The sequence below is a fragment of the Pseudorasbora parva genome, chromosome 6 (genome assembly GCF_024679245.1).
Source record: "Pseudorasbora parva isolate DD20220531a chromosome 6, ASM2467924v1, whole genome shotgun sequence".
Taxonomy (NCBI): Eukaryota; Metazoa; Chordata; class Actinopteri; order Cypriniformes; family Gobionidae; genus Pseudorasbora; species Pseudorasbora parva.
In genome coordinates, this window is record NC_090177.1 from 22,395,547 (window position 1) to 22,420,304 (window position 24,758).

Sequence of the window (24,758 nt, forward strand, 5' to 3'; positions counted from 1 at the left end):
AGATGCCCTACTCTTTACGCAGCGTGCTCTACGCAAAAGCAGGCCTCCCGACAGCATCAGCAGACGGATTGCAGGTGCTTCGCTCAGACTGTGCGGTTAACTCCCCCTAATCCACACAGGGGTGATGCAAATCAAACAGCTCAAATGTCGCCCAGTTCCAGGGGATTCAAAGTCTCCAGCCTGAAGCCAAGCAGCACGGCTCTATCTGCAGGGGAGCATCTGTCAGGCAGCTTTCCTGTCCGCATGAACATCCAGCATTCAAATCACACACCCCCCCCCCCCCCCCCCATACCCACCCCGCACACCTGCACACCTAGTGACCTCCTTCCTACATAAGGGTCACGCAGTTTGCCTACTTCTATTTTTTATTTTAAGTATTTGTCTTGGTTTAGGGATATTTATATATTCTACTGGATAGGAAACAATAACAGTGATTAAGAAAAATATTTTTTTCATTAAAAAGGAATCATGAGGTCTTAAACTGAAGTTCATAAGCCACCGAGCTTCTTAATTTATCATTCATCATTTCTTTGACGTCTGTATGCAATAATGCAAAACATAGACAGCAAATCTGAGATACAAGAGGCTAATCTTACCTTTGCACTGGCCTAAATGCTGCACAGTGATTTCCTTATCTTGTCGGCACGCAATGGTCTTCAGCTGGCAGCGGTCTGCATAGGTGACCCCATCAGAACCACATACCTGTGTGCACAAACATGTCCATCAGTAGGAAATCATTATTAGAGTATTTGTAAAGTTTACGGTGGATCTGTGATCTATGCAAACTCACCTTGGTCTTATTCTTCTCATCACAATCTGGCAAGGGGCACTCACAGTGAGCCTGTCCGCTTACCTCCACACAGGATGCCCCAAAGTGGCACACAAGCTTATCACAGGACTTGGGTGCCTCAGGTCCTGTGGAGTAGTTTGGCCTCTGGTTAATACATATGTAATACTAAAACAAAAAGGGATCGTTTAAACCTTTAAGGGTACAAACACCAAACTGGGGTTTTTAAGCAGTCAGGAATCCCAAAACACTATATGCCGGCCACTTCAGTTAATCCACTTCTGATATGAACCCTACGACCTCCACCATAGAAATTCATCAGAAAGACTTGCATCAGTAGCAGAGCTGGGACCTTCCCTGCCACAGAAGTCTACTCTTTACTCTGACATCAGAGCGCTGGGCTGCACTGCCTGGCCTACAGCGTTGACTGGATTCCTCTTCTGAGCTTTCATGTGGCAGCTTTTATCTGGCAGGAACGCTGCATGAACACTGCTATGCTGGGATTGTTGAGTTCATTAAGCTCTTCACTTCCTGTCAATAGCTGATGGTAACTCCTTATTACTCACCGAGCCAACACAGGGGGTGACATCAGGATAGCATTTCACTGACGCCACTGCTGTGCATTTGAAGATTCAACTTTGAACTCCACCAATTTAATCAGATTATGGCATATAGTAGAATATAGGACAAATATATAGTAAAATACATATAGTTTTACAGTCATTTGCTAATGATGCCATAATATGATTAAGTAGAGCATTATTTGGAAATTAGCTTATGTTTTTAATATTGTATGATAGCCCTGCCTCAGCCTTATACACTAAAATAATGATAATATATATATTAGGGATGCAACAATAGAGTTAGTCCACAGTTTTAAACCATGTTTTATGGTTCGTTTTTTGCTATTCTATTCTTAGGCGACAGGAACAGAAAGAAATTAGGGAGAAAATGTTTTTATTGCAATACTCTTTCTTTATTTGACTTAAAAGGCTTGAAAAACCTTTCTTAAGCTTAAAACTTTACTTGTAAACATTCCTAGTGTTTTGTATAATATAAAATAAATATATATAAAGATTTACAGTGGCAGCTCGGAGATGTACAGTAGCATTTAAGTATCAAATTGAATGAATAAATGTAGGCTAAAATTAAAACTACATAGCCTTCAATATACAGTATACATTGATTAAAAGCTACTGTATTCAAGTTTTTTATTTTATTCAAGAGCAGTCAGTGATTTTCTCTTCGTGTTTTGTTGTTTTATTAACATCATTTTAGAGGTGAACTGTCCACAAGTGTTCACTAGGTTTCGCTGCTGTCAATTTAAGACCTGCTCGCATCTCATATACAGACACACGCGATTTTACTTTCACTTTAGACATAACTGACTGTGTTTATATATGTTAACCTTGTGTGTGTTTGACAGTATTAGTGATCACGTGTGTTTGAAATGCTGACACCAGCATTTCAAGCATGGCTAAACACCCCCTAACTTTAGTGTATATGATTTGGATATTTGCTCATATTGCTCAGCGCGTAGACTCACAGGCAGAAATATTTCAAACGGAGAGAAATAGAAATAATTAATTAAATGCAAAGGCGATTCCAAAAACGCATATTGAACCGTGAATGCCGTACTGAACGGTTCAATATTATATTGAGAATTGTGGCATCCCTATATTTTATATTTAATAAAGCACCAATTTAGTGCAATACTCAATTTGGTACATATACAGAACCGACGTCCCATTGAGAACTTTCCACCATGACATGGTTCCAACATGACACGGAAAGCCTTAATTGTCAGAACGCTTTTAATGAACAAAGGTTATTCATTAACCAGCGGCTTCCTTTTTTAAATTATTTCTACTTGTACCCAACATTGCGGAAAACCAACCTAATTATAATTTCTAAAATCACAACCTAGCTGCATCAGAAGTGAAATCGTGGAGAGATTATCTGAGGTTTGTGCTAATTAAAATCCCGGCATTACCTTTGTCACAGCCGTTGGCTCCCATCTTGCTGCCGTCGGGGCACACGTTGCATTTCATGCCCTTAACTCCGGGCTTACATGAGCACAGCCCTGACATCTGCTCACAGTCGTCACGAACCGAGCCCACCCCATCACAGTTACACGCTGATGAAGAGAGAGAAGAAGAGAGAGAGAGAGAGGGCTGTCAGCCTTATCTGCTTGAACAGTTTTGATTAGATTCCTTGTCTCTTTCTCTTCAATTTCACTCTGACAAAAACATCCACACATCCACACATCCACCAAATGCATGCAGGCAATCTGAAGCTGCTCCAATCTGTGACCCCACAGCTACAGCAATAGCGCTCGCTTTGTGTCAATGACCGCAGTCTGGTGGAGTTCAAAACGGGGTCAATAAGCCCTGGGGTGAGAGTGAACGTGGCTGCAGAATGTGCTAATGCTCCGAGGACCCCTGGGACAGAGCACAAACTGTTTCAGTCATCCTTGTTTTTCTATCCCCGGCTTTGTAGCGCTGTACAAACACACATATACGTGCGTCAGAGCGTTATTGGTCTGTAGGCAGAACTTATAGGTCAAGCCACAGTGCACTCTCGCACGGTTCCCATTACCCGCGGTGGCTCGGAGGCTTAACTCGAAATGCTTGTTTTGACAGAAATCGCATTTGAGGCCGGAAGGATACCACACGTTAAACGAGTAGGTTGTCACTTCGGATTTTGGATTAGAAAGGAACATTTAGCGCATTTAACAGAAAATGCCCTGAAAGCAAATCTCCAGGAACGGAGTGTGCTTACGTGTGCAGCCGCTCATGTTCTCCGTAACGATGCCTCGGAAGTTCCAGAATCCAGGCTCGCAGCGGTCGCACTTGAGTCCCCCGACGCCGGGTTTACAGGAGCACTGGCCGGTGGAGGGGTCACAGGTGCCTCCGTATGAGCCGTAATGATTACATTGACACACACCTAAGGAAGAAATGAGATACACAATTTACAAGAAATTGCAATCGCAACATATTAAATGTTTAATACTCAGTGGAACAGAGATTGTAGACTAATGAGATTAGACTGTGGGCGGGGCCAATATTCTATTATTGGTTATTATTATACGAAAGTAATGGGTTGGAATTGACCAGAATAACTAATATTGGTGCATCCCTAGTCCTCCCATCTTTAAAAAATAAAAGTATGTCCACTCACCTTTTGGATAATTATGCAAATATTTTTGAATCTTTGTTATTAAGAATTTTATTCATATAGTTCAAAAAAGTTTTTTTTGATGGCAGTGAATAAAACTCTCTTCACTCTTTTGCTTCAGCAACTGTTAGACAAATGTTACATTATCTCATTAATATTCATGAGCATATAAAATGCCCTCTCCTAACTTCATATCACTCCTACGCTGCATCACGATGTTGTTTCACATAGCGCCTTGTCAGGCCACAGTGTTTGAGACTTCTACAGCATATAGGACATACTTTTAAAGACACTATTAATATGAATATGCGAACAGGAATATGTGTGAATATAAATATATTAATATAAAAAATAGCTCTGATGTGCATTGACAAACACTAGTGTTCAAAAGTTTGCGATCGTCTCATGCTCACAAAGGCTTCCTTTATTTGATTAAAAAATACAGTAAAAACAGTAATATGGTGAAATATTATTACAATTCAAAATAACTGTTTTTATATTTATTTGTGATGACAAAGAAATTATTTCAATCTTCAGAGTCATATTATGATCTCCAGATATTATGTTAAATATGCTGATTTGCGCCTAATAAACATTTCTTCCTATTATAAATATCGAAAATTGTTGAGTTGCTTCATATTTTTGTGGAAACTAGAAATCTTTGATTCATATAATGAATACAAACTAATGTTAACAGAACCAAATGTGTTTGGGCTGTTTTGACTAAATCAATCTCAGCTGCCGGCCACTGAACTAGTCAGTTAGTTAATGGTTTATTGCAGTTATACATACTAGGACAGCCAGCCAGTCCAACACCCAGGGCAGTGGTCTTGTTGTCTTGACAACATCCGTACACAGTTTCGCTACAGTGCTGGGAAGCAACGAGCTCTGGAGAAGTTGATATAATATCTAGAGAGAAGATACAGTGCAAACAGGGGTGGGTGTGGGGGGAGAGAGAGAGAGGGGGAGAGAGAGACATATTGAGATCCACAGCGTTCTTAAGACAAATTAAACCAAACAATCCAAGCTGAAATGCAATTTAGTACAACACAATAAGAATTGCTTAAGGAGCAGGGGTGGGAGAGCCTGCAAACGGCTGCCAGATAACAATTCTATTTACAATTCCTGACACCAATTCAAAATCAGGAAAAAATGATGCTATTACCAGCCGTGAAAACAAACAATAGACCTCTCGTGGAATGTCTGGTGGGTGACATTTGACACATTCTCAGGGGTCTGTTGTCTCCATTTGTTCTCGTCTCAGATAGTGCCGTTTACACCTATGCCGTAGTGTGTCAAACAAAGATTTATGGACTGCGCATTTATGGACGCAAATTTACAGGAGTGCAAAGCAGGATGCGCTGATGTTAGTCCACTCTCGCTATAACCTAATTACACTATTCCAGTGTTCCTGACTCGCATGCGGAGGAAGTTTGTTGCGGTGCTTAACTATAACGTTGCGCCGGAGGCAGATGGCAGGTGCCTATTTGTCTTATCTGTGTTGTCATTTTTTCTCTCTGACTCTCCACGCGTGTTCTTTTCAAGCGTTTCTTCTCTAGGCCATTGAGCTGAATGGCTGCGAGGTGGCAGGTTTGTGGTTTCAAGTTCGGAGCTGAAGGAGGACTAGGCTGTCGTAAATCAGGAAGCCGTCGGCGTGAGCATACATGTCCTGGGGTATAATAGTGATGTGTCAACTGTGCCTTTCACATCATTTTGTGGCTTCAGAGATGGGTTTAGTCCACACCTAATTAAACTTCATCTCTCCGCATGGAGTCCATTATGACAAAGGTGCTTTTAATTTTATCCTTTCTTCTCGTCTCACTGCGATTCTTCACCATCTACTACACTCGTTTGTTCTACAACACAATCCTTCCTGAAACAACAAGGTACTGCTAAAAGCAGCTTAGCTTATTTTTATTAAAGTATCAAAGATCATTGTCAATGGTATCCCAAACAACATCCAGCTAACTGTGAGAACCAATATTGTACAAAAAATGTAATGTTTGTTTCTCCACATTAAACTGAAATCATCATACCACATTATATTGAAACAGAGACTGAAAATGAAGAAGTATTATGGCTGGGCAACATATTGAATTTTTATCATATATTTGCATGCGTCTGATGGTGATTTAAAGGGGTACTTCAGCGCTGGGAAGATAAATGTGTATTTAAACTGGGTCATTTATGTAGTAGAAATGTGGAATTATTTTTGAATTTGCTGCCTTCTAGACTGAGAAAAGACTGAGAAATGTATTTTTGTCTCATGTGGATGAAAGACAACAACTCCTAGAATGCACTTGCTTCACTGCCCAGCGAGGCCGCTCCCAAAGCCTCGGCTACTGGATCACTTGCCCACCGTAGCAACGTCACCACCATCATTTTGATTTTCATAGCAATAACCATTTTGTTCAGTTAGCGAATAGACACTACAACTAAAAACTGAACGTGTCTGTTCAATAAAGTGTGAGTGAGCCGAACGAAAGTTACGGCACAAACGTAGCAGGAGCAGGAGATTACATTCATAACGAGAGCTGAGGTAAGCGCGGGCACGGCAGTCATTCACAATTAGGTGGGTGCATTTTCAGATCATTCCTATGGAAGCTTAACTTTAATAGGAATTCATTTGAAAGTTGAAACACTCACTTTGCTCAGCACCGCTCCGCTCCGAGCGAGATCCCACCCCTTGATAACATGTTGAACTAGCTCTTTCTATTGGCTGTAGCCTTTAGCCTTTGGACAAAAATTCCTCAGATGACAGATTCCTCAGAATTCCTCAAATTCCTTCCATCTGAGGATTTTTCCAGAAATAAAATGCATAATTCTCTCATGTCAAGGGGATATGGGAGGGGGGGATACAAAGCTTAATGCTAAATCACTGAAGAAACTCTTTAAACCATTTAATTAGTTTAGATAAATCCTTGTCTCTTAAAACTTAAAATTAAAACTATCGGGGTGTTAAAACAGATGACTTAGTCCACATGAAGCCAGAGCTTTTTGTATCCGATCTTTTTTTCCCTCGTTTCAAGAAATATCTGCGTCCACATGAGAGCTATGAAAACGAATCAAAACAATGTAGTATGTATGCCAGGCCAGTGTGTGGCGCTGTAATTCTCCCACGGAAATATACTAAAAACTGAGAAGAAGAGTTATGGATAGAAGGGGTAAAGCAATGGCTGAAAGTGAGGCACAATTTCTCAATAAAATAACAATAAATACATTTGCTACTCAACAGATGTGTTTTATTAACGCCTACACCTACCTCGACCCTAAACATACCCTTACGATAATGCTAATATGGTAGTTAAATGACGCGATATTGATGTGCGCATGCCCAGTGCCCGTAGTTGTATCCCTTAACTCTTTCACCGTGATGGACGTAGTGTGATGACATCACCGTTTTGCAAAATATACGGATTGGCTGTACTTACTAAAATGGAAGATTGTCGTTTTCAGATTTATCCACTTTGGGACCCGCTTTCAAAAAATATCGGATTCATGCTTCCAAAACGCCGGATCTGTGTGGACGAAACACTGATAACGTACAACATTTATATGTATACAGCTAAAAGTGTCTCCGTATGGACGGGGCCTTAACTGACTCAATGGTTTGTATATATGGTGGTTCTTCAGAGAAAAAAGTAAAAGCACACAAATATTGTGTATTTCAATTTTTGTAGGTTTATAGTCCAGCTCAACTCTTTAAGTCTTTTATTTCCTCTGAGCGTCACCATTAGCCAAGCTGTTTATAGCATCCTCTGATCTTCACTGAAAGGAGACTAGGAGCAAGGTTGTCTAGAGGTCATCGAGACCTAATTTCCAATTAGCAAACAGCAGCAAGGTGCACTGGAGACCCGTCAGCTCTTAAAGGCACGGGTCAGAAAATGGGGGAGGAGAGACTGCAGCGTGCATATCAAATGCAAGGCCCGATGAGATTTCCATTGATCTGAGCTCAGCCAATGGGAAGCAGAAGCCAAAAGCTCCTCACACCGGTTGAAAGTTCTCCAAAAGGATTTATTTTCCACGGCCACTGAAGAAGCATGACTGATCTGGCTAGAGGGCCTGTGAGGCTCTGAAGCAGAAAACTCAGAGTTCGAGAAAACCATAGATAAAGGATGAGGGTGCAGTGAGTGAGAGAGAGAGAGCGCAGAAAGAAAAGCACGTGCATGTGTGCGCGCAAGTGGAGTCAAGCTCTGCTTCAAGCCTGAGGGAATCTCACACTGCTCTGATCACAGAGCCACGCTCTTCCTCTCTCAGTGGTAGATGCTCAGGTCTGGGCAACACAAGCCCCCTAAGCTCAAAGTAACGCTGCATTCTGCTGCAGTGACACTATAACAACCATCCTGTCAGAGTTCCTGGAGTGCTATTCTTCAGATAACTGAGAAAAACATAAATATTAGAGGAAAAGGAAGGCAGTCTCTCACCTGGACAGGGGCCTTGACTCTGGAGCAGCAGGTCCATTTGCTTCTCGCACCTGGCTTTCTTCAGCTCACAGTCATTGGTGTACGTGTTCCCATCTGAGCCACACACCTGCAAATGTTCAAGGAGAGGTTAAGGCGGCACGGTTAATGGATTCAAGAAAATTGAGCACACATTTTAACTGGTCAAATGCTTTGGCAATGTATGGGTGGCACTCTTTTCAAAGGCTTGTCATTTGTGAACAGACATACCGAGATGCGTGGAACAATTTGACAGTTGAAGTCACAAATGCAACGATCATCCTCCATGTCATCGTCCCACCAGCCGCCATATCGTCGACAACGTTCCTGCTCGCATGTCTCAGATCCTGAGCCTGAGCCTCCTGATCCGCAGTCTGTGGGAACACACACACAGGCTTCATTCACTGGCCGTTTTTTGGATTGAAAACTGCATTTACTTACAGGTGCGAGTCGCGAAATGTCCCGCTTAAACAGCAATTTACAGTAGAGTCTTGATTATTGTCTGTATGAAAGTGCAAATGGGAGTCAAGCTCGAATTCTCTTACAAGTAAACATAACGACAGTGGCCACGAAGTAATATCAAAGATGGCGACATCCATAAATCTGAAAATTGTGTCACTTTTGATATGACCAGTCTAACCAAGCCACGGATGTCACTCCTGTAAATAACTGAACTGTGTGTGAATGTAACCGTATTAAGGACTCAAATACAGGACTGACAACCATATTCTGTTGCTGTGTGAACGAGGCATGCATTTCATGGAATGGATCCTGGATTGATTTAAACTGTTCTTAAAATAACTCGATCATACTAATCCTAACCCAAACCTTTCAAATGAGTTTCTGCCATTTTAAAATGTGAAATAAGAGTATTTAGTACATTTATGGGTGGTTGATGCATAAACATTTTTGTTTGGTGAAAATTAGAATTTTAAAAGATGTTTTCACCATTATAGTCATCTTTTTGTGTTTCAGTCTGAAACTTTCAGCAGATTTGGAAAAAAATTCAGATTTATACACGTTTGCGTGAATACTAGTAATTAATAATAAATATGAATTAAAATTTAAAATATAAAATACTAATTAGTAATAAATATTCCATCCATCTTGTAAGACCATAAATAACTACATGAAAAATACATGTAAAAATATACATATTACAATTCCATATATATATATATATATATATATATATATATATATATATATATATATATATATATATATATATATATATATATATATATATATATATATACACACACACACACACATTTAGATATTACAAGTGAACTTAGCATCATAACATAATAGGTGTGTGTAATGATTTTCATGAAGCGTACGTACATAAATATTGATTTTAGTTATTCAAATGAAACAAATATTATGACCAATAACCAGTATCATAATTATTAGTTTTTTGTGTAAATAATTAAAAAAATACACTAAAGTGAAGGCAAGACGAACATTAAACTAAAAGCAATAATCTTAATTTGTGTACTAGTGTAATGTATTATCAGTCTTTAAAAAAAATAACTTGTTGATGTTACATGACGGCAAATCTAAACGTAAAAATTATACGGTACTCAAACACTGTGTCTCCTTACAAGCATCCATACACAGCTGTTTTCCACATAAGAAGCAGAAGGCAGTTCCCAAAATGTAGCTTTATCCACACAAAGAGCAACACCTCACACACAACCTCAATTTACACCGTATAAAAGAACAAATAAAAAATCACTAACACTGATTTCAGAGAGATAAACAAGCAATCTCACACAATACCTGTGATCTGAGCATAAGTACTTTAGAAATCACATAGAGCAAAGACAAATAAGACAAGCAGACACTGGGGACCTCGATCAAACACATATTTGCATATCAGTATGCCGCACATTGTCTTCTAATAAAATATATATATATATATAAATTCCCAGGTACTTAAGCATCTTGTTTTAACTTTGGCTGGCAAAAATTAATGGACAGTGCATGGCAAAGTATTTAGACATTCAGTGCATATGGAGCAGCAAATATTGAGATTTTATTCACGTTGCAGTGGAGATTGAAGCAAAGGCGCTGCTGGAAGTGCAAGATAATGACCAGCTATGGAATTACCCAGCAACTAACGAAATAAATTAAATGAGACACCAGTGTGCCACCAGCGAAGTGTCCCTCACATTTCGATTAGAAGTGAAATAACTGACAATCTGTTATCTAGCACAGGAAATCAATGTGAACGGATGTTTCACGGCCATCGTGCGTGATGTCAGTAATCACAATACATTATATTGCGTGCAATTAGTCTCGGTGTGAGTTCAGGGTTAGTTTCTCTGTATGAAACCCCCACGGATAAATCTTGATTCTCTCCAGGATCCAAAGTTTGGGGATTATGGTGAGAAAATCGTGAGGGTTTTTCTTCAGATGAGTCGCCTCATTAAACACACTCTTATCTAGCCTATTTAATTAGAATTAAAGTTCATTAGTCAACAAAGCTGACTTGCTGGAGATATAAAGTGCCCCTCTTTGTGACAGAGCATTACCGTTCGTTATTTTTAATGCAAGTTGCAGAGAAGCTCTAATAAAAACAGAGTGTATTTTCGTTAAACTTGCTTCAGTTTACGACTAGAAATAGCTTAATTATTATAAAAAAATAAAAAGATAAATATAAAAAACTAACAAAAAACTAACAATATATATATATATATATATATATATATATATATATATATATATATATATATATATATATATATATATATATATATATATATATATATATTGTTAGTTTTTTTATATTTTTTTTATAAATATATATATATATATATATATATATATATATATATATATATATCTAGGAGGCTTCTATACGATTGCAATTAATTAGTCGGGATATAATTTGCATAAGGCAAACATAAATTCCGCATGTCGATCGATTTGATTAATGAGGAAAAAGCAGATGCCTGTGGACGCTCTTTCCCACGTCTCCATAGCAAGTTAAACATGCTATTTTCTTCACATGCAAAGCTGGGTAGGGCAACCCCGTGCGCCCTGATGGGAAAATCGATTGTGTATAGGTGGAAATGCCACTTAGCATAAAACATCTCCTTAAACGGATTATGGAGCTGGTCACAGTAAAGGCTAGGGGTTGGCCAGCACTGATATGTCTTATCAAAAATCCACACTGACAGCCTTACAGGGTCGATACTCGTGGAGGCCATTCAATTCATTAGCCCCAGCTTGGAAACAATGAAAGCACTCAAGCCTGAAACCCTGGCCACAGTGATACAGAGAGCAAACGCACTCACTGTGTAGACATCAGCTTTCTGCTTCAGCACATTAGCGATCTGACACTGTGATGAAGAGATTCTGTATTTTGCTTAATGTAAGCTGAGCTGAATTTACGCCTTAAGGCAAAGTCCTGTTAAGATCAGCCAGGAGACTCCAAAGGGAAAGAATAGAGCATTTGACTATAATTATAACAATCTTCATCTTTTTTTGCCACCAATTGCCTATTATTATGGCACAGCAAACAGTGCAAACCGTTACAAGCTCCCTGAAGCACAGGGAAAGCACAAGGTCATTTTCACACTTAACATACTTTCATACCAAATAAACGTAATTATTGTTGTGGCGAGGTGAACGAGTGAGAGACATGGGAGGAGCGAGCGAGATCGGGGACGTGATTGCGAAAGAGCGTCACCTGCGAGCCACACCGGTCTCGAGTCCTCTCATGAGGGAGCTCGGAGGCATTTAAGGACGAGCAACACCAGTCAAGGACGAGAGAGGACTAGGCCTGGATTTTATGTTGTTTTGTTTACGTTTTGTTGTGTGTGTGCGGGCAGTCTTCCGTGAGGGGCTACCTGCGGTTTACTTTCGTTTTGTTTATTTAGTTACTTAATAAAGTTGTTAAACGTTCGCCGGTTCCCGCCTCCTTCCTTCCCATCTAAGAACCGTATTACAATTGTATTAATAATCATAGTAATAATAACAATATGATTACTAGTGTTACCATATATTCTATTTGAATATAAAATGTAATTTAATCCTGTGGTGACAAAGCTGATTTTTTTTGTCTTTGATCCTTCAGAAATCTAAAATTCTAATATGCTAAATTAAGTGCTCAAGAAACATTTCTTATAAATGTGGAAAACAGTTGTGCTGCTTAATACTTTTGTGAAAACAGTAATGAAAAGAACGTTCAAAAGAACAGAATTTTTTTTAAATCAAAATCTTTTAAGGGCCCTAGTCTGAGTGCATGTTCTGAAGCGCATGGCGCAGCTGCACTTAGGGCGAGTCCTAACTTTTGCTAGTTTAACAATGGAAATAAACTTTCAGTGCACCAGGCACATGTTCCAAAATGGTTGTTCCTAGTCTCTTAATGAGTCATGGGTGTGTTTTGGGCATAACGTGCAATAAACCAATCAGAGTCTCATCTCCCATTCCCTTTAAAAGCCAGTTGCTCTTGCATCATGGCGGATTCACTATTTACATGGCGGAATTTATGAGCGGAATGACTAAATGCTTCACCAGAGAGGAATCCTTTTATTTATAATATTTAAAAATGTGCTGAATGTGCAGCCTGAACTGTGTCAGGCTGCAACTAACAAAATACACTTGCGTCACGCCTGCCGTCACATTGCACCGGATGCATGATAGGGCCCTAAAGGCCTTTGCTGTCATTTTTAATCAATTTAATACATCCTTTCTAATTTCTTTGAAATAAATAACAGTAGATTGCATCATGTTGCTTCAAAAAAGCTTATATTGATAATAAAAGACATAAATTTGATTAATAAACTGATTCATATGCATTTACAGTAAGGTTTCTGAAACACAGCACTTTACTTCTTACACACACAGTCTCACAGTGGGAAAACTGTAAACTGCAATTTGAGAATGTAAAAAAATGTGCTGTTTATGTGTGCAATATGAACCCTGATACCACGAGCGATTCCAGTCGTTTACAGTAGCACAAAGCAAAGACCCATTACCGATTCGACGCACGCTCTCATCCCCTTATCAGCGATACAGTAAATAATATGCTTAAATGAAGGTTTCTAAACTCTGACCACTGAAGTAGCGGCGGCAATCATTTCCATATACGAAGCTCTCTGGGCCACCTAAGCCCAATTGTGCAAGCTAAGCATAAGATGAAAGCATTTACGGTCCCGGTTCTGTTTTGCGTTAGTAGCAGAAAAAAAATGCAGCGTAAAAAGGTGAATAAATAAACCGGCTGAAGTGAGTTGATGCTACTGAGGGAGGAGGTGCTAATTAGTTTCGGTCCTTTGATGTCACCCCCACCCGCGCCGCATGCAAACCTTTCAATTAGCGAACAACAAGATGTACACATCAACTGTCCTCAAAGCCCTTTCCCGTCTCTTTAACTCAATCATGTACTTACGGGGTCCATTTAGCCATGCGTTTTCCATTAAGATGGAGAGCTGAAGGAATAAAGAGCGAGCTAGAGTGAAAGCAAAGTGGGTAAACAGACACAGAATAACTAGTAGAAAAGAAAAAAAAACAGATGGTACCATCAAGAGGTGAAAGGTTTTTCTGGCCGATGAGGAGATGGATGACGGGGAGAGGGGAGAGGAGAGCGAGATATGGGAGAGTGGGGAGAAAAAAAAAGGAGAGCGGCTAGGACAGTGACCTTCAGACTTAACTGCTAGTTTGTTGCAGGTGGCTGGGATGCCTTACTGTGAATGCATAACGCCCATGAAAACACACACACACACACACACACATACCTTCTAAATGTCACATTTCACTTTAGCGTGCGTGCGCGCGCACACTTTTTTTCATTCCTCCCCTTGAGAGTCAACATTCACATTCATCACATGTTGTTGACCTCTGTATCTCAAACTATGGGTTTATAACACACACACACACACACACACACACACACACACACACACACACACACACACGCACACACGCACACACGCACACTCGGCTGGATAGCTAGTTGTAGTATTGTAATATATCTCCAATTACTTTAGTGACATAAAATTAATGTGAATACTCTGATTATTTTAATGTTTTTTGTACATTTGGTTTGATAAAATGCCTCATCATTTTTCAAACTTTTAATGCCTCTGAGAACATTAAAAGGATAGTTCACTCAAAAATAAATCTAATTCAGTAGCCCCGCCCACTGACTCATGGAGCTGATCGGCTCACTAGCCAGCACCAATAACAATGTGGAAGAAGATAGCAAGATATTGTGTAAGAACACAGTCGCAAATCATTTCTAATAAATTAATTTCGCTTCATTTCACCGCGGAATCGTTTGTAAACAAGTCTCAAAGCACTTGAGACTTGTTTACAAACGATTCCGCGGTGAAATGAAGCGAAATTAATTTATTAGAAATGATTTGCAGACACAATGTTGTGCCTTCTATATTGGATCCGACAGGAATGGTGCAATAAACTTATGTGAGTAAAACGTCTTTTATATTTGTAATAGTACTAGTCCCCGGCTGTACCCAAAGGGCTACCAAAACGTACGCCAGTTGGCAGAAATTCTTTCTTGATCTGGGCGCACGTGTGTGTGTGAGCACACAGTTCCTGCTTATATCGACCGATCGTATAAATCATTGTGTTTGTTTGATAAAGAAAAGTTGCAGTTGCCGCTTTGAAAAAAATAATCTCTCCCTCATGTGAACTGACAGGGGCTAGAAATGACAACGGAGCGGAAGCTCATTAAATATGCAAATCTTAACCAATCCTAGCCGTGAGCGTTTACTTCCAAGTCTTCAGTGTGGCACACCCATCAAAACCCAGCCTCAAAACCAGTGTAGATAATAGCCTATTACTTATTAGTTATAATAATAATAATAATAATAATAATTTGTTTACATTTATATAGCTCTTTTCTAAGCACTCAAAGTGCTTTACACAGAAGGGGGAATCTCCTCAACCGCCACCAGTGTGCAGCATCATATTGCGCCAGAACGCTCACCACACACCAGCTGATTGGTGGAGAGGAGACCGAGTGATGAAGCCAATCAGGAGAAGGGGACGATTAGGAGGCCATGATGGACAGGGGCCATTGGGCAAATTTGGCCAGGATGCCGGGGTTACACCCCTGCTCTTTATCGAAGGACATCCTGGGATTTTTAACGACCACAGAGAGTCAGGACCTCAGTTTAACGTCTCATCAGAAAGACGGTGCTTTTTGACAGTATATAGTGTCCCCATCACTATACTGGGGCGTTAGGACCCACACAGACCACAGGGTGAGCGCCCCCTGCTGGCATCACTAACACCTCTACCAGCAGCTACCTGGTTTTCCCAGTTGGTCTCCCATCCAGGTACTGACCACCCTTCTTAGCCTCAGTGGGAAACCAGTCTTGGGCTACAGGGTGATATGACTGCTGGTTATGATGTTTTTGAATGTAAAAAACACACAAACGTCATTAGTTGACCTCAGACAACAGTATAAAAAAAGAAAAAAAGCCAGTTCATGACACTTTAAGACAGAGCATCTTCAGGTTTTGAAAAATAGTGTGGTTCCTGGATTATTCCATCTGGATATTCATAATATTGTATTCATTTTTAGATATATTTACTAGATATTTATTGTATTGGAGCACAAATCCAGTTGGCTACAATAGCTATAAAACAAAACATAAACAAAAAAAATCCCATTGTATATATATTGATCAAGGCTAAAAAGGTATAATTTTTAAGATGTTAATCCCAGCACTAGTTGGTTGTTTTCTGTTTACTTGCGATTTGTCTCACTGTATATGGGAATTATACTGTAATGCTGCCAACATAAAGAGCAATAGGGCATCCTGACAGCCTGCAAAAGTTTATTTTTTATGAAAAGATACTTGTGTGTCATGGATGACTGCACACTCTCTCCTATTTGCCCTCTCCCAAACTCTCTTCCTGTGGGTGATCCAGAGCCTGTAACGATGCTTTATACACAATTATGTTGCTATTTCCAATGCATAATCCTATTTAGTAAACGTACATTCAATTAAAAGTGGGCCGAGGCCCCAAGGTGATGCTCGGCTCCCTCATATCGCTTTGTCTGCGTCTACAATGAGGCTGACTTCTGACTAGCAGAGTGTGAAATTAAACAGGTGATAAATTCACTGCTACGGCCAGACACGGGGAACACTGTCATTTTTCATTACCTCCAAATAAAAGTGAAAGAACACTGCCATTTCTTTTCTCATGACTAATGAACATGAGTATTGAAGCCAGGTCTAAACAAATGACTAAACCATCTCTGTGTAAATAAACAGCCCATTTGGCCCCTTTAAGAAAATGTTTTACTTTGACATTGTATTTTATGCCAACAAGCACAAAATCATAGCAACCATCGCACAAATGAAGCAAGGCGTTTGAAAGCTAAATGTAAGATCTGTTTTCGTTCACAAATCTTCTACATACAAATACCTGGCAGGTGCTTCTGTGTTGCATCACTAGTCTAGAGAATAAACTGACTAAGCAGGTGTCACTGGCTTCTAGTTAGGATCTATTGACCAGAACCAGAACCCTGCAGCCTTTAACAGCAACTCCTCCACAGCCTACAGAGCTGGAAAGAAAGGTCTGATGAGACTTAGAGAGGAAAACAACATGTGTTTTTTTGTTGTTGTTTTTTTACTGCCGAAAAGCCTTCTGGGAATGACATAAGCGAGATATTACTTTACGACACTACGACACGTGTTGGGGTACTGTATATTATAATATTTAAATAAAATAAAAGTAGTGACACTTACTAGCATGATGACTACATTTTAAGAAGTGCCGTGTTTTAAACTCTTTTATAGATAAATTATAAATTATAAAATATTTTTTTCCATATGTCGTGTAACATTTATCTAGTGAGTTGGTTAAGTGACAAACTTTGTTTTTCGGATATTTACCATTATTTACCATTCTTTCTTTTATTTAGCATTAATAGTTTATTTTATTAGTCAATAAAGAAGTAAATAATAACAGTATAATTACAGTAAATATATCTGTTAAGGTTACTGTCTCAACTGTTCAAAAGTTTGTGGTCATTAATATTTTAATTATTTAGAAAGAAGACTTATGCACACCAATGCTGCATTTATTTGATCAACAAATACTGTAATATTGTGAAATATTGTTACAATTTTAATAACAGTTTTCTATGAAAGCTTGTTTCTGCCTGGAATAAAACTATTAAAAATATAATTTCAACTTTATCTCAGAAATAAAGTCACAAATTTTTATAAAGTTCAATTCTGAGGGATAGAACGAATTGTGACTTTATAAGAAAAGAAAAAAAAACAAGCTCCCATAGTTTCCTACTTTAATATATTAAAACTTAAATTATGTCTTTGATGACAAAGCTGAATTATCCAGTCACATGGTCCTTCACACATCATTCTAATATTCTAATGTGTGATTTTTCTTCAGGATTATTTTATAAATAGAAAGTAAAGAAGCTGCATTTATTTGAAACTTACTGTGTCCTTACTGTCACTTTTAATGTATTTAATGCATCATAAGAAACTGCACTAAAAATATATTAAACCTAAATTTAAATGTGTGCATATATATAAATACATACATATAAATACATACATACATATATTATATATATATATATATATATATATATATATATATATATATATATATATATATATATATATATATATATATATATATATATATATATATATATATATATACACTCACCTAAAGGATTATTAGAACCCGTCTCTTGCGTTGCGTGATACCCAAAATGTTGAATATTCCTATCTAATATGATTTATGACTTGCAGGGTTGGCAGAATAATAATTATACACTGTTTAATATTAGGCCAGAGGAGAACTGGTACCCAGACTGAGTCTGGTTTCTCCCAAGGTTTATTTTTCTCCATCATGCCCTGATGGTGTTTTGGTTCCTTGCCACTGTCGCCTTTGGCTTGGCTTGCTCAGTTGGGGACACTAAAATTAAGATCCGAGTTATTCAACTAAATATACAAATTGAATTGATTAATTAGGACATATTTAATTCTATAAACTAGCCAAATCAACCTAGCCAAATAAAATTTTATTGCAATATTGTCCTGTTTGGCACTTTGAAGCTGCTTTGAAACAATCGTCATTGTAAAAGCGCTATATAAATAAAGTTGATTGATTGATTGATTAGGAACACCATACTAATACTGTGTTTGACCCTCTTTCTCCTTCAGAACTGCCTTAATTCTACGTGGCACTGATTCAACAAGGTGCCGAAAGCATTCTTTTAGAAATGTTGGCCTGTATTGATAGGATAGCATCTTGAAGTTGATGGAGATTTGTGGGATACACATCCAGGGCACGAAGCTCCTGTTCCACCACATCACAAAGATGCTCTATTGGGTTGAGATCTGGTGACTGCGGGGGCCATTTTAGTACAGTGACATCATTGTCATGTTCAAGAAACCAATTTGAAATGATTCAAGCTTTGTGACATGGTGCATTATCCTGCTGGAAATAGTCATCAGAGAATGGGTACATGGTGGTCATAAAGGGATGGACATGTTCAGAAACAATGCTCAGGTAGGCTGTGGCATTTAAACGATGCCCAATTGGCACCGAGGGGCCTAAAGTGTCATAAGAAAAAATCCCCCACACCATTACACCACCACCACCAGCCTGCACAGTGGTAACAAGGCATGATGGATCAATGTTCTCATTCTGTTTACGCCACATTCTGACTCTACCATCTGAATGTCTAAACAGAAATCGAGACTCATCAGACCAGGCAACATTTCTCCAGTCTTCCACTGACAAGTTTTGTTGAGCTTGTGCAAATTATAGCCTCTTTTTCCTATTTGTAGTGGAGATGAGTGGTACCCGGTGGGGTCTTCTGCTGTTGTAGCCCATCCGCCTCAAGGTTGTGCGTGTTGTGACTTTACAAATGCTTTGCTGCATACCTCGGTTGAAACGAGTGGTTATTTCAGTCAAAGTTGCTCTTCTATCAGCTTGAATCAGTCGGCTCATTCTCATCTGACCTCTAGCTTAGAAACATAAGGTCGATTGACCAGGCTCTGCTGGTAGCCCCTCGTGTTAGACTCAAGCGCAGAGGGGAGCGCACATTTGCAGTGGCAGGGCCGAGACTCCGGAATAACCTCCCCTTAGAGATTAGAATGGCTAATACCCTGACAGTTTTTAAGTCTCTGTTAAAAACTTTCCTGTTTTCTCAAGCTTTTTGACTACTTTTGACTGTTTTGCACTGTCTGTGGTGTTTTATTATCCCTTAACTTGACACTTTTAATTTATCACTTCCCCCTTATCATCTGATACTGAGTTTGTTACTCTTTGCCTTTTGCTGTATTATGTTACTGCGTAAATATGCTCTGCACTTATCTCTCGTCCTTTCTTAATCTGTTATTGTTCTGCCAATGATGCTTTTCTAATTATTATTATTAATATTTTTTTAACTGTTAATGCTATTTGATTCTATTACTGCTTTCTGTCTTTATATTTTATTTGTATTGCTTTTTCTTCTATGTTCCTTTGTTTTTGTTTAGTTTTTCTTTGGACTTTTATCTGGCTTTTTTGTAAAGCACTTTGGTCAGTCGAGTGGCTGTTGTAAACGTGCTATATAAATAAATTGACCTTGACGTAGCATCAACAAAGCATTTTCGCCCACAGGACTGCCGCATACTGGATGTTTTTCCCTTTTTACACCATTCTTTGTAAAACCTAGAAATGGTTGTGCGTAAAAAACTCCCAGTAACTGAGCAGATTTTAAAATACTCAGACCGGGCCGTCTGGCACCAACAACCATGCCACGCTCAAAATTGTTTAAATCACCTTTCTTTCCCATTCTGACATTCAGTTTGGAGTTCAGGATATTGTCTTGACCAGGACGACACCCCTAAATGCATTGAAGCAACGGCCATGTGATTGGTTGATTAGATAATTGCATTAATGAGAAATTGAACACGTGTTCCTAATAATCCTTTAGGTGAGTGTATATATTTAGGTTTAATATATTTTCAATGCAGTTTTTTAAACACTGATACTGTTTCTTCTACAAAGAAAAAGGTAGGTAGAGCGAAAACACAGAGAACATAAGGTGCATACTGATGCCTGCATTTCATGCTTCACATATGATGGTCACTAAGTGCAGTTGATGCAAGGAGGTTAAATTGGCCGTAATAAACTGTTTGGAGTGAATGCATTAACCCCGCTAGTCCTCAATACAACACCGAAAATCAACAAATAACAGGGAGTTCAGTTATCTTATCACAGACATGAACACATGAACCCACCTTCATCGCACGCGCCAGGTTTGGCCACCTCAATCTTCCTCTGTTTCTTGCAGACGGCCAGACGCAGCTCACACTCATTGTTGTAGGTGGTTCCATCGCTGCCACACACAGGTTTTCCCATCTGCCCCGTGCATTGGTGACACTCACACTTGTTCTGCACACACCGCGCTCCCCAGCTACACACAGTGCTGCCACAGGTTTCTGATCACACACACAAAACACATACACAAATCACAGGACAGGATAGTTGAGACACAGAGAGACACAAGTAATAAACCATGTTCACACCCGTAATAAACCTCCGCTTGGAAATCTGAATGCATTCACATGGCATTCTGCTATGTAAAAATCATGTAAAATCATGTATCATGCATAACATGATTTGGAAAGAGTGTTAAAACTTTTTCTTGTGTTTTGACAAGAAAACTGCACAGCAAAACATTTTCTCAATCAGTATTTTGTCTCGTTTCCCAGTAAAACATAAAACATAACATAATTTATTTGAAAAGCAAAACTGCAGAAGATATTAGGACACATATTTTGAATTAACCTTATTTTTCTTAACAAATGAGCAAATTGCATACTTTTACATTTTTACACTTTTTTTGTTAATGTTCTAAGTTGATCTTGTTTTAAGGATATTTTTACTGGAATAAACTGGAACAAAAATACTAGAGAAAATGATTTTTTTGCAGCAAACGCAGACTGATGGGTGAACATGTATGAAGGTGATGGATGAACTGATTGACGTTTTTGTGTACTCACTGCATTCTCCATGGGCCACCACCCTGAGATCCAGCTGCTTAGTGCAGGCTTTCACGTTGAGCTTGCACTCGTTGTCGTATGTCATCCCGTCGCTGCCGCACACTGGCTGCCTTGTTTCCAAACACCCTTTGGGGCACACGCACAGGCCAGTCTGAGCATCGCAGATCGCGCCAAACGAGCAGTTGGTGCAGGACTCATCTGCTGAAAAGGAAGTGTGACGTCAACGGAGAGATTCAGGCTACAGATTCACACCATCGCTCACTGGGATCAGCCTCAGCTGCCCGGCCGCCTGTCCGCTTTATTAAAATCTATCTGCAAAGTCTGGGCTGAAGCATTCTTCCCTCGTACAGATGGGAGCAACGCTGCTCTGTTTACATGCAGTCACAATAAAATATCTTATAACACCATCAATTTCAATAGATGTTGAGCCAACGTTATAATCCCATTGACATGACACTGTATTTAATTGACCAGACATCAATATTTACTGCAAAAAGCACCTCTCCAGCTCCTCTCTCTCTCTCTCTCTCTCTCTCTCTCTCTCTCTCTCTCTCTCTCTCTCTCTCTCTCTATATATATATATATACAGGTCCTTCTCCAAAAATTAGATAAAGTTATTTATTTTCCATAATGTAATGATAAAAATTTAACTTTCATATGTTTTAGATTCATTGCACACCAACTGAAATATTTCAGGTCTTTTATTGTTTTAATACTGATGATTTTGGCATACACCTCCTGAAAACCCAAAATCTAAATTTTTTTGCATATTTCATCCGACCAATAAAAGAAAAGTGTTTTTAATACAAAAAAGTCAACCTTCAAATAATTATGTTCAGTTATGCACTCAATACTTGGTCGGGAATCCTTTTGCAGAAATGACTGCTTCAATGCGGCGTGGCATGGAGGCGATCAGCCTGTGGCACTGCTGAGGTGTTATGGAGGCCCAGGATGCTTCGATAGCGGCCTTAAAGGGGGGGGTGAAATGCTGTTTCATGCATACTGATCTTTTTACACTGTTAAAGACTTGGAATCCCATACTAAACATAGACAAAGTTTCAAAAGTTAAGGTGGACGTTTGATGGGAGTATTTCTTTGTCAAAAATACTACATCCGGTTAGTCATAAGTTTCGGCAAGTTTTTTGAGATCATGCGTCCCCTTTGACGTTAATGGGGGCGGAATTTCCTTGTATGGGCCTTACGGACAATTCTACCGGAAGCGCGTGAGAGAGAGAGGGAGAGAGCGAAAGTAACAGGCTACGCCCATCAAAGCGCTGGCTTGTAGGATGCTGGACAGGTGATGTGCACATAACAATGTCACCAAAAAAGTGCGTTTTTGGTTGCCAGACCAAGACAGTCCTGCACAGATTCCCCAAAACCCCCGCGTTAAGGCAACAGTGGATGTAATTTGCTTTTCCGGATCAGCAACTGAGTTGCGCGAATGTTTATATCTGTTCGCTGCATTTCGGTGCCGACTGTTTCATAAACAAGGCCCAGCTCGACGCCGGATTTTCCCGATCGCCTAATGCTGAAGGATGGAGCAGTCCCAACGATAAAGGTCCTAACGTTAGAACCGCAGGCTGTGAGTAAGAGTGCTTCAAATGTCTATGCTCATCAAGTAGCCCAAACATGATCACGTATAGTTAATTGATCAATGGAGCATGCGATGTGTAGTGCGTGTACATTTGTTTAGCTGGCCACTATATGTGTAACTTTATGTTTGTGTATTGTAAAAGCACTCCAACCAACAATACACAAAGAGGGGGGAAATATGTTGAACTAAATAAGCACGCTTCTTCATTCAAATGCGCTACTATTCCGTGTCTATCTATGTAAACACTAGCCTGCGGTGCAAAACCAGTCCGCTTACTAACGTTACAATTGTCTACACAAACCACGCGTAAACACACAAACACACGTGCACAACTGCACTTCCCACATGTACACCTTCAAAGACAAAAATACGACGATATAATTCAAGTATAAATATGTAAATAACACAAGCCGCTAAGCATATTATATAGTTAGTGTATAACTTGTACCACATACAGACGTCCTGCTCTAGTCGTTTTTGCTGCTGCTCCTGTTCAACTGCAGCCTCTGGGTCTGATTCCGGATCATAGATGTATGGCTGTATCTGATTAAAAGCCATATTTTTATTTTGAATAAAGTTTTTTCCCCGCTGTTAGGGATGACACAGCTTTACGACGCACTCGACTCAACACAATAGCAGCAGCGGGCACACGTCATTATTTAGCTCCGCTCACACGACACGCCCCCACCCGCTCGGCTTTTTTCGGAAAGACTCGGAACAGCACATCTTTCTTATATAATTATAAAAAAAATAAAGACTTTTCGGAGATATGCAGGATGCAATGCTACTCTATAGGTACTCAAGATTGACATGACACTGACTGAAACTGAGTGTTTCACCCCCCCTTTAAGCTCATCCAGAGTGTTGGGTCTTGCGTCTCTCAACTTTCTCTTCACAATATCCCACAGATTCTATATGGGGTTCAGGTCAGGAGAGTTGAGCACAGTAACACCATGGTCAGTAAACCATTTACCAGTGGTTTTGGCACTGTGAGCAGGTGCCAGGTCGTGCTGAAAAACGAAATCTTCATCTCCATAAAGCTTTTCAGCAGAGGGAAACATGAAGTGCTCCAAAATCTCCTGATAGCTAGCTGCATTGACCCTGCCCTTGATAAAACACAGTGGACCAACATCAGCAGCTGACATGGCACCCCAGACCATCACTGACTGTGGGTACTTGACACTGGACTTCAGGTATTTCGGCATTTCCTTCTCCCCAGTCTTCCTCCAGACTCTGGCACCTTGATTTCCGAATGACATGCAAAATTTGCTTTCATCCGAAAAAAGTACTTTAGACCACTGAGCAACAGTCCAGTGCTGATTCTCTGTAGCCCAAAGTGGCTTGACCTGGGGAATGCGGCACCTGTAGCCCATTTCCTGCACACACCTGTGCACCGTGGCTCTGGATGTTTCTACTCCAGACTCAGTCCACTGCTTCCGCAGGTCCCCCAAGGTCTGGAATCGGTCCTTCTCCACAATCTTCCTCAGGGTCCGGTCACCTCTTCTCGTTGTGCAGCGTTTTTTGCCACACTTTTTCCTTCCCACAGACTTCCCACTGAGGTGCCTTGATACAGCACTCTGGGAACAGCCTATTCGTTCAGAAATTTCTTTCTGTGTCTTACCCTCTCGCTTGAGGGTGTCAATGATAGCCTTCTGGACAGGGTCGGGTCGGCAGTCTTACCCATGATTGCAGTTTTGAGTAATGAACCAGGCTGGGAGTTTTTAAAAGCCTCAGGAATC

The 24,758-nt window shown here is 39.7% G+C and overlaps 1 protein-coding gene across 10 annotated transcripts in view; it reads right to left on the reverse strand.

Annotated features, from left to right (window-relative positions):
• The window catches only part of agrn (agrin), a 299,876-nt gene that overhangs the window by 53,737 nt on the left and 221,381 nt on the right, over nt 1-24,758 (reverse strand). For 9 of the 10 annotated variants that reach the window (XM_067446245.1, XM_067446239.1, XM_067446241.1 and 6 more), the window contains 9 exons: nt 21,426-21,626; nt 20,661-20,861; nt 8,635-8,777; nt 8,389-8,494; nt 4,757-4,873; nt 3,569-3,733; nt 2,781-2,924; nt 791-915; nt 597-702 (listed from right to left, as the gene is read on the reverse strand). In XM_067446245.1, the coding sequence (XP_067302346.1) occupies nt 597-702; nt 791-915; nt 2,781-2,924; nt 3,569-3,733; nt 4,757-4,873; nt 8,389-8,494; nt 8,635-8,777; nt 20,661-20,861; nt 21,426-21,626 (1,308 nt within the window). The remainder of the gene's footprint in view (nt 1-596; nt 703-790; nt 916-2,780; nt 2,925-3,568; nt 3,734-4,756; nt 4,874-8,388; nt 8,495-8,634; nt 8,778-20,660; nt 20,862-21,425; nt 21,627-24,758) is intronic. The other variant, XM_067446240.1, reaches the window with a different exon arrangement.